This window comes from Rhinichthys klamathensis, unplaced genomic scaffold (genome assembly GCF_029890125.1).
Source record: "Rhinichthys klamathensis goyatoka isolate OS25496 unplaced genomic scaffold, OSU_Roscu_1.1 h1tg000585l_1, whole genome shotgun sequence".
NCBI lineage: Eukaryota > Metazoa > Chordata > Actinopteri > Cypriniformes > Leuciscidae > Rhinichthys > Rhinichthys klamathensis.
The window spans coordinates 1,598,369-1,611,576 of record NW_026607045.1 but is presented as its reverse complement, the minus strand read 5'-3'; the positions used below and the strand labels follow the sequence as shown (position 1 = coordinate 1,611,576).

The 13,208-nt window shown below is 38.4% G+C and overlaps 2 protein-coding genes across 3 annotated transcripts in view; one reads left to right on the top strand and one right to left on the bottom strand.

The window, feature by feature from the left end:
- Positions 1-1,106: 1,106 nt before the first annotated feature.
- On the bottom strand, positions 1,107-5,835 carry tmem218 (transmembrane protein 218). The gene is made up of 3 exons (XM_056240251.1): positions 5,250-5,835; positions 5,051-5,153; positions 1,107-1,477 (listed from the first exon to the last, which is right to left on the bottom strand). The coding sequence occupies exons 1-3, from the start codon at positions 5,357-5,359 to the stop codon at positions 1,343-1,345; spliced, it is 348 nt and encodes a 115-aa protein (XP_056096226.1). The 5' UTR covers positions 5,360-5,835; the 3' UTR covers positions 1,107-1,342.
- A 1,106-nt stretch (positions 5,836-6,941) lies between these two features.
- The window catches only part of LOC130075548 (homeobox protein PKNOX2-like), an 85,719-nt gene continuing 79,452 nt past the window's right edge, over positions 6,942-13,208 (top strand). The window contains exon 1 of one of the 2 annotated variants that reach the window (XM_056240188.1): positions 6,942-6,999. The gene's annotated coding sequence lies outside the window, so the exon portion shown is untranslated. The remainder of the gene's footprint in view (positions 7,000-13,208) is intronic. The other variant, XM_056240185.1, reaches the window with a different exon arrangement.

Genomic DNA, 13,208 nt, shown 5'->3' with positions numbered 1-13,208 from the left:
AATTCAGTGCATTGAAGGGACCAAAAATATTCACTGATTATGACTCAAGTGCCTTCTGCAGTGTAAAACGTATGCAATTGTGATGCAGTTAGACAGACTAGGTCATTTATATGTCCAAATCATCCAATCACCCCATTCCTGATCATTCTAAGATTCAAGATTTGATTCATATTAAATAATATTAAACTGCAAATAAATGAAAGATCCACCTTTGATTGTCAAAGAAATTCAGTTCACTCTCAAGCAATAAGATTTCATGTAGCATTTTCATCGGGTCAGTCGTGGAAAAACTTTTGCGTTCCCCTGAACATCTCAAAAGTTTTGCGAGCGAACGCAAGGTTTCTTGGGAAAATGCAATCATTTTGCGAGCGAACGCGAAGAGCGTTGTGGAAACACAAAACATTTGTGATAGAAAGCAAAAGCACATTTTTTTCTCCCCCAGTCATGTCCCTTTAGGGTCTCCGTAGTATAGAAAACGCCATAAAATGGAATGTTTTGTCTTATCTTCTGCCAGGCAAAAATGTAGGTGTGATCACTTTAAAAGTGCAATGCCACCTCTCATAAACAAACCAAACAATTTGAGATGTCTTTCTTGAGTTAATAATGTCCGATTAGAGAATGGATCTTTATTTTGAATCCCACTTTAATTGGGCACAACTGGGGCAGAGAATCAGACTTCGATTATCAATACGATTGAGGTTTCAAAATGATTGAGGTGCCCTTGAGCAAGGCACCTAGCCCCCAATCAGGTGTGTGTCCACAGTTTGCAGTGTGTGTGTTTACTACTCACTGCTCCTAAAGTGTGTGCACTAACTTGGATGGTTTAAATGCAGAGGACAAATTCCGAGTAGCCTATGGGTTACAATACTTGGCCTTCACGTCATCTCTCGCCACTTCACTTAATGAATCATTTGATCAAGTTAATTCATAATTCAGACTCATGAAAGATTTCCTAAGCAAACACCAATAATGGAAGAAATGAACAAACTGGAAGTTTGAGAAAAATAGATTGTATTCTTTTTAACAGTAAAATACACAAAATTACGAAATTGCAACACACAGGAAAAAAGCCTCAGAGAGAAACTACTACATTGAAACTACATCAAAAACTTTACCCAACCACACCCTCCTAAACATTTGCAATGCATATGCTGCATGCAGGCCAGTCTATGTTGTGCTCTCAGAGAGATGTGGACGTCTCTGATTTGGACAGAAAGACAAAAGCTCTGGAACCTTCTGCTGTCCTCTCATCTCAAGCGGGGCTCGTTGATCGACGGCGCTGCCAGGTTGGCTGCCCTGCTTTGGGATATCTGTAGGAGTTTGGCACATGAAGCCTCACGGTCTAGTGTGTTCTCAGGGGCTTGGCATACACGGGCTCCAGGAAATGTAAGGGCAGCAACATGAACAGGGCTGCCAAGAACACCACACTCACCAAGGACAGGAGCACGTACCGGCCGATGAAGAACATATCCACTATCTGAAAAACATCACAGGCTTACGTTGTGAATTATACAACATATTATACAGTTACTGGAAAGTAATTAAAGCCATGGGGGCTTTGATGTGTCCATTAATATTTTTTAATGAACATGAAATATATTTAGTATGTTCTGCTTTTCTCCACTAGAGGTCAGCAGGGTTCTTTTAAGAAATTCTGACTGCAACCTGAGGCACCTCACTAGACCATTTAACACAGAACAAGACACTATTAAAGTGCCATAAAGAGCTTTTTTTACCAAAATGATCTTGAGAACAGAGTGAAACTAAAAATAAAAACATCGATTTTAATAAGAAATACTAGAAGGATGTCTGAAAACTTGAGTACTGGCTTGTTTTGTTATCACAGGCATACAAATATATTAAAATAGAAAACAATTATCTAATATAAACTAGAAATATTAAATATTTAATACATGCAAACTAAATCTATCTATGGTAATACCTGATAAATAGATTAACATCATATGTTATATTCAATATTCAGTATAAGACAAAATGTTTAGATATAAATATCCTTAATTTAATAGTTTGTTTCATATTTATGTAGCATGATTTACCCTTATTTTAGCATACTCTTAGCCTGGTTAAAACCAGACCATTCTCAGTTGTAACTGAGTTATGGTCAGGCAAAGCGTCATAGACAAATCATTTCCAAAGGGGCGTCACCAACGGACGTCACTCAAATGCAATCAGAGCGATGAAGGAGATGACGTATGCAGAGCGGCGGAGAAACATCTCCGAGTGTTGTTCTTTGCTCGGTTTTTAACAAAAAGGAAACGTTCGAATCGCTTAAAACAGACGCGATAGCTGATTCGAACGAGTGATGTTCGACGGCGGTATCCATCTTTGTAATGTAGGCTACAAAATCTGCTTCAAAATCCCAGCGCTGTCGTCATCGTGTAAAGCCCGCCCCAACGTTTCTGATTGGTGCCTCGATTTCGGCGGATTGGAAATGGGCTTGAATGAGCTCTTTGCCAGACTTAATTTCAGAGCAAATCTAAATTTGCCGAAGTTGTCTGGGTTTTCCCAGGCTAGCATACTCTCAGAAAACTATAACTTTCTTGCCATTATTTCTTACTCTGCTGTCTGGTTTTCCTCCATGTTAGAATTAAAGCTGAACAGGGTGATAGTGTTGAATACTAATGACACTCTACATCCCTACGGACCTGAACTAGAGTATGAGGCCTAAATCATGAGAGAGGCCACAACCTACATTAAACTACAGACAGAGAGATGTCTTTGTGTGTGTCTATGCATGTGTATGTGGGAGGGGGCTCTGTCTCCAGCGAATGCAGTGTTCTCTCGTTTAACGCATCTCACTTTCTAATTTGCCAATTAGCTGGCTAGCGAAGCACAGAGCAGAGGCCATGTTTTATTAATGTGGCATCGAATGTGCGACAGTGAGCTCCTGTTTGGGGCCGGCCTAATTGGCACTGTGATATTATTCCTTTGTACAACAGCGAGGGGTTACCAGTTTCTCATACAACACTGTCACCTATCAAGAAAAAAACTATTATCTAGTCATACCCGCTGCAAGCAAATCAGCAATGGGTGTAACATGGATTTGGCGTTATGCACAAATAAGAGTCTAGCACAACGAACGGTACTACATGCATGCTTATAGCACTAAATAAATGAGAGACTTTGTTACAACAGGAAGCCACTGTGGCACAATGATGGAGATTGTCTCATGTTTTGTTTTTTAATTTATCTTTCTGTTGTTCCAATTTAGGCAACTATCAGACCTTATATTCATTACTAAATTGGTTCAAACTAACATACACACAAACATACATGATTTCTAAAAGGTGCTTGTTGACATCAGAAAATGTAACCTAACATCTCAAACCTGATTTGTAAATCTGAGAACATCTTTTGCGAGATATTACAGAAATTAACTACACTATGCAACCTGTGAGATCTCAAGTCTATGAATCAAAACAAATGTAATCTTTTTCAAGCTGAGAGCAGCGGGTAATATAATAATTTAAGGTTGAAAACAAGAGAATGTTTGATTCAGTCAACATGTTTCCGTTCTGCTATCAAAGACTGAAAGGTAAATGGTTTGTTTTTTGTTTGTGCAGACAAGAGGGTGGCTTGGCAGCTCAGAGCGTTGGTTTTGGCAAAGACAGACTTTAGGAAAAAGCTGTTGTGTTTGTGCTTGTCTGCTGTTGAGGAGAGATAAACTAGAACATGTCTTTTTTTCAAATATAACTCACACAAAGAGCTGTACAGTGCACCTAACACTATTCAAGCATGAATGTCAGAATTCAATAAGTTATCAAATCACTCGTACATGAACTTTTCATTTAAAAAACATTAGCAAGTATAGGAGAATTCAAGATTGTACAACATGTATTGTTCAACTGCATGTTAACGCAAATATCTAAGCAGCCAATCACATGGCAGCAACTCAATGCATTTAGGCATGTAGACATGGACAAGCCGATCTGCTGAAGTTCAAACTGAGCATCAGAACGGGGAAGAAAAGTGACTTTGAACGTGGCATGGTTGTTGGTGCCAGACGGGCTGGTCTGAGTATTTCAGAAACTGCTGATCTACTAGGATTTTCATGCACATCCATCTCTAGGGTTTACAGAGAATGGTCCGGAAAAAAGAAAATAACCAGTGAGCGACAATTTGCATGAGCTCACCGAAATTGGACAATAGATGTAGGGGGCTGACTTTGTCATTAACAGCATGAAAGCATGGATCTATCCTGCCTTGTATCATCAGTTCAGTCTGCTGCAGGTGGTGTAATGGTGTGGGTATCTCTACCAACTGAGTATCATTTAAACACCACAGCCTACCTGAGTATTGTTGCTGACCATGTCCATCCCTTTATGAGCCACCTTCTGATGGCTACTTCCAGCAGGATAACGCACCATGTCACGAAGCTCAATTAATCTCACTATTAATTAAGTTCACTATACTCAATGTCTACCACAGTCCCCAGATCTCCAATAGAGCACCTTTGGGATGTGGTGGAACAGGATATTCATGAAACTGATGCTATCATGTCAAATGTTTCCAGGACCTTATTGAATCTACGCCATGTATATTTATGGTAGTTCTGAAGGCAAAAGGGGTCCAACCCGGTACAATAAAGGTGAACCCCTCTATGCACGGCGGTATTTCCGGTGAAGGTCTAAGGAAGCTGGATTACTTCCGCCGATCGTAGAGTCCAATGCTATACCGAGAATTTATATTGGTTTTTATACTCTATTGCTATACTAAAGAAACGTTAGTCACAAAAACAGACACCCCTCATTTTTGTTTATGCTTCTTTGTTTATTATATTAAATAAACACAACTATATATAAAATCACATCTAAACGTATTAAAGTTTCGTTTCAAAGACGAGAGGACAGTAAATTTTGAAGGCTCTGCCATAATCCCGGTTTCCTCGCTTTTCCCCCGCTTTAAATCTCCCCAACCGGAAACGCAAGAGAATCCTTGCATCAAACGCGGAAGTTATGCGTGCATATAGCCCATAAAGTGGCCTGAGTATATATTAAAATCATGACTGATAAATCTACGATGCACTCACCTGAACTGCTCTCTCAGGCGAGGGAACTTCAGGTGCGCGAGGGAAAAAGACTAAAACCAGAGTGATGGTGAGCGCCAGAAGAAATATAGGGATGATCCCTAACCTGGTGAGGCAATAACATCGTGATTATTCATGATACAACACTACAGAGCAATGCTGATGCAAGTTCTGTGTCGAAAACATAAAAGTATGTTCTTACTTAGTTGGGCCGGTTGCGCGCGACAGAACGATGGCGAGCACGAGAGTCACTATCCAGGTTAAAGCAATGATAAACACACCTGTCCCAACGCCCAACACCACATAAGCCATCCTCGCCTCTCACGCTGCGAGTGCCTGCCCTGGACGAGTGAAGTATCTTTTGCTTTTAGGCAGCGTTTATGATGGCTGCGCGCGCTAAATCCGCCAAGTCTGGAAGTAAGTTAGGCTATATCAAGTCGATGTTATGAAAGCAAACCATGTGGCGCGTACATCTTCAAACTGCTATTAGTAGAAATATACTGTTAGTACGATGTTTTTACTCAGTTCCACTTGCATATTACGAATAAACGGTGGAAAACATGCAGTTCATCAAAATAACGTGCTTAAACTAGCAAACTAATCCATTATAAACATTTTACGGCTAAGCAGTTTGTATATTTACATAATAAAACAACCAAATGATGAAACCAGCTACGTAATTGTAAATAATATATTGATTTACGCCCAGATGCATGCTGCAGAAAATCTAAAATATTTCCATGGAAACCCAGTCGCTTCTGTTTATCTCTACACTTCCTGTGTCGCAAATGGACCAATCAAGTTGTAGTATCTGGCGAGCAGTATGCTGGGAGTTGTAGTTTTTCTGAATACTGGGCATAGACTAGAACCGAATAGTACACATTTACGTTGCCTTGCAATCTCTCTCTCTCTCTCTCTCTCTCTCTCTCTCTCTCTCTCTCTCTCTCTCTCTCTCTCTCTCTCTCTCTCTCTCTCTCTCTCTCTCTCTCTCTCTCTCTCTCTCTCTCTCTCTCTCTCTCTCTCTCTGTGTGTGTTTCTCCATGCTCTCCTTGAAAATGTATATATTTGTGTTTGTATTTTTCTCAATCTTTTTATGGAGTTCTCTTTCCATTATTCCCTTTATTTATTTAAATATATATTTCATATATTGATGATTTGCTAGTGACAATTTAAAAGGCAATTATTTAATATTGATGACACGTTCTCTTGGTAATATCACACTGTGAGTCTCTATACAGGAAATATATAGGCTAGCTCCCTTTAGCCTATGCTATGGGAATTCATATGGCATAGTTTATCCAGATTAGCCTTTCTCAGCTGCATCTTAGCTCGTTGCCTATTGGTTAAATTTCTAGGAGAATAACTAAATATACATTTAGGATTTGACCAAGTGGCTTTTCTTCCTCTTGCACAAATAACACTTTAAAAATTTTAAGTCTGTCTTAAATTTTTAAGTATAATCAACTTGGCTGTGTAAGTCATTTCAACTTAAATTGCATTGAACTGACTTAAACAATGAGTTGAATCTCGTAGCCTATAACTTAAAAGTTGAATTCATGTAAAAACATTTGTTGTCATTACTGATCTTTTTTTTTTTTTTTTACAGTGATAGCCTATTTTCCCTCTGCTTTCCAAAAACTAACAGCCAAGGCGACCTGCAGCCGAATGTAAGTCTCATTTGATGTCGATAGGTGGCCAGCGGGCTCCACCGTTAATGAACCGGAGATGCGCGTGCTGGGCCCGGGGTGTTCGGTATACGGCACGGAATAATGCCAGTGGAAGAGGAACCGCGGAGGTCTACACTCGGTAGAGAGGGGTACGGAGAGAGAGAGAGGGAGAGAGGAGGGGGGAGATGGTGGGAGGGGTCTGATATGGCAGACGTCACGGCTTGTGTAGGGGAGTATAGGCTGTGTTGTCAGCCTGGTGTCAGTCTGATGAAGATTGGCATTCAGGTAAGCTGTCATTCATTTTCAATGTCAGAGCGCGGAGCGGGCGAACACTCCAGCCTGTTTTTTTTCCCTCTCGCTCTCATTACAAAAGGCAGGACATTATTCATACAGACTGGCCGAGGGCTGAGGGGAGAGAATGATAGACAGAGAGGGAGAGAGAAAGTGAGGGAAAGAGAGGGAGAGAGAGAGAGAGAGAGAGAGAGCGTGCGTGCGTGAGTGAGCGGGAGGGAGGAGGAAGAGAACGAGTGCGATAGAAGGAGGGAGGAAGAGAGGAAAGACTGTAGAAGATGCCGTGCAGTTTGGGGAGCGCTTCTTTGTGGATGAATTTATGGTGGATGATGCGTTTGGATTTGTGAAATGTGGTGGTAATTTTTGTGTCGACATTTTTTTTGTTGGGATTTAAAGGGCGTTTTGCAATTTTGTAGCGATACATGACTAATTCTTCATATTCATAACGCGCAAAATATACGCATGTAAATTCATGTTTAGAATTTTAATTGGGGTATATTTTGTTATCGCTAATGTTTTGTGGAGCAAAGCAATGTCTTTTAATGAGTATTATATCTTTTAATGAGCAGTAGGAAGATCATAGCCTATGCATTTTACTTTATGACTGGTCAGTTTTGAAACAATATATTGCTCAGTAGCTAGGCTAGATGTTTTATCTGGCATTCAGAACTTTTTCCAGTTTGACATTTATGTTTATATTTAGATTATCGCACATTATCAGAGCAGAGTTTAGGAAAATAAAAACAGATTTGCCTGCAGTATTAAATTATAGCACAATGACGACTTTCCGCGGAGTCAACTTTTTGTTTTAAGAATATGGCCTAGGCCTACGTCTTGGTTGCGAATACATACCATTTTTGTCTTTCTCCAATGACGCATATATTAAATATATATTTTAAGCATAAAACAAACGTTTTGTGGTATGTAAATCTGTAATAAAGTTTGTATTAATACTGTCGTGTTTTATGTTTTGTTTATGAACCGTATGATATTGACACTAAAAACTGTAAGTGTTCGAGCAGCGTACTGTTGTTATGGTTACCACCTTCGAACTGTTCTCAAGCGTATTTGGCGCCACATGTAGGCTAAGAATTAAGAAAAACTATATTGGAAACATGCTCAATGTGTTTTTTTTATTACAGTTATCATAGTTAAACTATTAAGGATTGCATTTTTATGCCGTCAATTTAATCAGCCTACTATTTGCTGTTGGCTAGCTATGTCTGATGCATGCATACTGCCTACTTTTTTTTTGTTAGATAGCAAATCATGTGGTATAGTATTTACTCTTTTGTATTCTAATGAAAGCTTGTTGACGCCATTGAATGAAAAATATAAAAGGTAATTGTGACTTTTTATCTTGTAATTCTGACTTTTTTTCTCAGAATTGCATGAAATAAACTGGTAATTGCGCGTTAAAGTCCGAATTGCGAGATATAGTTATAAAGTCTGAATTGCGTGATATAAAGTTGCAATTGTGTGTTATAGAGTCAGAATTGCGAGATGATTGTGACTTTTTATCTTGTAATTCTGACTTTTTTCTCATAGTTGGGTGAAATAAACTTGCAATTGCGAGAAAAAAAGAATTGCTTGTTATAAAGTCAGAATTGTGAGATAAACTCGTAATTGCGTGAAAATTAATTGCAAGATATAAACCCGCAATTGCGAGGAAAAAGTCAGTATTGTGAGATAAAAACTCACAATTGCGAGAAAAAAAAGATTAGATTTGCGAGATGTAAACTCACAATTGCGAGATGTAAACTCACAATTGTGAGAAAAAAAAGTCAGAATTGCTATATGTAATCTCATAATTATGAGAAAAAAGTCAAAGTTCTGTGGTAAAAATCGCAATTATCTTTTGAATAGTTTTATTCCGTGGCAGAAACAAGCATCCATATTCCCCTGATTTGTAAAACATGAAGCTGATTGTTCCTTTCTGTCTTGCAGAGAGAGAACATTAGATATTACTGTAAATAATTGAGTTCCTCATTGGATATAGTCTTGTTCCTTTGTAAAAAGTTTACTGACTTAACCTTGGTTTAAGGTTTACTGGGTTTAACTTGCACCTGGGGCTGTGTGTCTTTCTGCAAATTTGGATTTTCAACCTAAACTAGCAAGCTGACGTTTTGAAAAACAGGGAACATCTTAAAGGTAGGCTACTTTGTAAAGTAAGAAACATGTGACAAAAGAGTCTTTTTCACAATTTTGTAAAGAGGTCATGCAGGTGAAATAAAGGGCTAAATGGCAGTTGACAGGATATTTGGATATTTAAAACCCTTAAATATCCAAATTTCCTGTCAACAGTTTAAAACTTGCAAACAGTTTTAAACTGTTTGCAAGCTTATGAAGCAAATTTGTACAAAGTAATTTTTAATACTCTTTTTGGAAATCTAAAATGCTCAGTTTATGTTCTTCATGTCAGGTTTATATCAGAATAACTGCAAGGGAGCACTGCTTCATAAATGAAACAATAATTAGATCATTTGAAATGGTGTAGTTCCAAACTCTGCAGAAATGAGAAACTATAGTCTCAAATCCTCTTTCTGACTGACTTAATTTAATATGTAGCTGAAACAGATAACACCTTTCACAATATATGCTAAAATACTATTCAAGGAAAAAAAGCTCAATTCTAAATGTATTTAAGTAAATAACACTTTTTCTCTACAAATATTTAGATATGATCAGCTTAGTCTTTCCAGTACAACCCTTAACAAAGTTCTTGTAGATTTGAATTTCTTTAGTGTCAAATATAGAATAATTTCAGCTGAGAGGTGACATTGCATGTCCATTTTTGGATCTCAAAGATGGATCTCATTTAATCAGCTGTTTTATTTCTGTGGTGCAGGCGATCACAAGGCTGTAATGTTTTGTCTGGAAGATAAAAGTTGTTGGATGGGGCTAATTTAAATGCCGAGATCCCTGCTGGGATCTTAATTGATGATTTGTGTCGCGGGACAAGCTGCCCACGGGCAAAACTGCAAACACAAAATACTCAGACTTTATTTGCATATTCCCTTTCTCCACATTATGAGCAAATTACAATCTGAGGTTCAATACTGCAGGACCCGGAGCTCTTTTGGTCTAATCGCTAATAAAAAAAGACTCCGTCACCCTAAATGAAGGAAGTAAACTGAGCAAAAAGAAGATTGTAAACCAATTGTGATGCTTCTAGACTTCCATAAAGCTAATTGTCTTCCTTTCTAATGTGTCACTTTTGATGCCAACCATATACATTCACAGTGCTGATAATTTGCCTATTTTTGCAGGTCTCATTTGGATTTTCAGATCTTATGTTGTTTGTCTGTTGACAGTTAATGAGATAGTTTTTAATCTTTGCCTCAAATGAGAATTATTCATCAGCCTGTAGTCTTCTGGGGTCTTGTGTTTTCAAGGTGAAGCAATATGAGGCTACATTGTTCTCTGCTCCTCTTAGATGCACAGAGACAGAGTTCTGTTGTTACAGGCTTCCACCGCTAAGCCTTTGCTGATCCTGATGGCTCTCTGAGGAGCGCGGGCCTGTTATTGCGTTGGATGGCTGTGCGTCCAAACGACCTCGCTATGCTGCTCTCATACTGCCAGGCACGACGGTCAAACTCCTCTCCTGGGACCTGGAGGTAGAGGAAGATTGGCTTGATTTACACGTGTAGAGGCACTTTACAGTCACCCGTAGCATAGCACTCACATCACAGGCTGTGCAGTTTTCATGTCGCCCTGGCCTTGGAGCTGACGTTGATTTGATTTATGAGAAAACACAGGCTCGAAATCGACAGTCTCCAAAAAGAAGCGATGATCTGATGTTAACAGATGTGATGAAGTCGTCCTTTGGTGCGCTTGTCAGCACTTGTCATGCACTTTTAATAGATGTAGCTGAATGACAAGTGACTTGATGGAAATCTGTCCTTGACTATCCTCTATATCTGCAACATTTAAAACATCTAGATACAAAATTATTATAATAAGTCTATAACAGGGTTATTATTGTTAACTGAAATAAAAACTAAAACCATAAAAAAACATTTTCATTACTTGAATGGAAAAAATAGACATTACCTGAAATACAATAAAATGTATGAAAAATATGTATTATTTCAGGTAGTTGGCAAAGCAACATTTCTCATTTTCTTTTAGTTTATATATATATATACATCAATGATACTAAAACAACACTGCAATGGAAGTAAAACCAAAAAGTACTCGTCCCACACGGTTTGTGCTACACAAATGAGTGGTACCTCAAATTGTATGGCTTATTGAGGAGAACTGTTCTAATTCAGTTCTATGTGATTTTTAGTGGATCTGCTGGCTCATCAAAAAGCCAAAAACAAATCCCATAGACTTACATTGCAGAAGTAACCCAAGCCATTTCTATAAATCAGAATCTCATATTTTAATTTGGGGGTGGGATCTTTTGAATTTGACCAGTGTGCAACACCCTAGCAAGTAACTGCATTCCAGTGTCCTGATAACAACCCAGTGACTTTTGCTCTGTGCATATAAATATATATATATATATATATAATATTATTATTATCTCATGCAAATGACAGTCAGAGTTGTTCATAACAGAAATAATTACTTAGCCAGGATCAAAAGCAGAGTCAAATTAGCAGCAGCTTATTATTAATTCTGAATTTAAAAACCTTGAACAAGACTGTAAACCTCTGAGTGCCTTTGTTCTTATCTCTAGTGGAATGCTGATAATAATCCAAATAAATGTACTCAGCGTCACTGAGGGAAATACAAACACTTCTACCAAATTCTGAATTTATAATATTTCTGAGTAGTTTCTCAGAACAGACGAACAGGTTGAAAATATTTTATTAGAATTCTTTTTGAGATCAAAGTAGGAAAAAAACGTATACCCAGGACCAATTCATATCTCTTTTCCCCCTCTAAATATATAAATATATGCATGAGTACAATAACTAGTCAAATTAAAATAATGTGCTAGAGGCAGGAGAGTGCTTGACTTAGGTTGAGAGAGAATGATGTTTTCATATTTTCTGTATTAGGGCGAGCATGTGAATTGTAGTTCTCACATGTTTCACACATTTAATATGTTGCTGTCATTTGGCGTGACTAGAAAGAGATAGATGTTCTCCACCGGTGCATTGTGTGCATTTCACTCTCCTGTCTTTTGGAGTGTGGCGTGTTTTATTAGAGCTGAAATAGTGCATTGAATGCTCATCTATTACTGTAAAAGCCATCTTCTCCGAAAGTGGCATCTCGCTTCGTCCCGTTTCAATGACATCATTCATAAAGGCATGTTTTTCTCCCATTCACACTTCCTGCTCTGTCCTCTGGAGCATTCAAACACAGACCACCATTGATTCCAACCACCTGATTTCATTTGGACCTTTGACACTGGGCTATATCGGAGCTTCCTCTCCCGCTGATCTATTTGTGCATCTTTTGTTGTGTTTCGAACAGAACCCCCCACGTTTCCATCATCCTCTTTCAAGCTCAGAGCCATTGAAAGGCATTGATCGGTAGCTAGTGTGCAAAATGCCTGTAATGGCGTCAGTACATGACAGTTATTTTTCCTTTTATCAATGCATTCGAATGACTTTCTTTAAATTGATCGTGAGTGACTCCTGAACGGCGGCAAATTCACTAGTTTTAAAAAGATTATAAATGCATATCAATTCAGATAAATGGATCTGAGTTTTATTTGCAAAGTGGCGTATCTCAGCTAGTTTTATTGGCCAGTAGCTTTGCAAATACCGTTAGGAGCGGGGTCTTATTTTTTGCTTTCTAATAAAATGCATTGGGACAGAGCAGCCTCTGGGATGTCATAAAGCACCTGGCTTCCCAGTGGATTTAGCCATAATGTTTGATTTACAGCTTGCAGAAGTTTCTGCTTGAAAACTGTCTGATTTTTTTTACTGAGATATATTATATATATATCGTGTTTCCTTCTGGAGCGTTTACGGTTTTGTAATAATTGTGTATGAGTCCCTCAGTTGTCCTCAGAAGAGATGGATCTCAAAATTATACAGTCACTGCTGGAAAGGGTTCAAATATGCAAAAGATGCTGGAAAACCAAAGAATTTGCGGGACCTGGAGGGTTTTTCTGAAGAACATTGGGCAGTTTAACTGCTCAGGACAAACAAGGGACTCATGAACAACTATCACAAACACAAACAGTCATGGATCATCCAGGTAAAGACACACAGTATTAAAGGGATAGTTCACCCAAA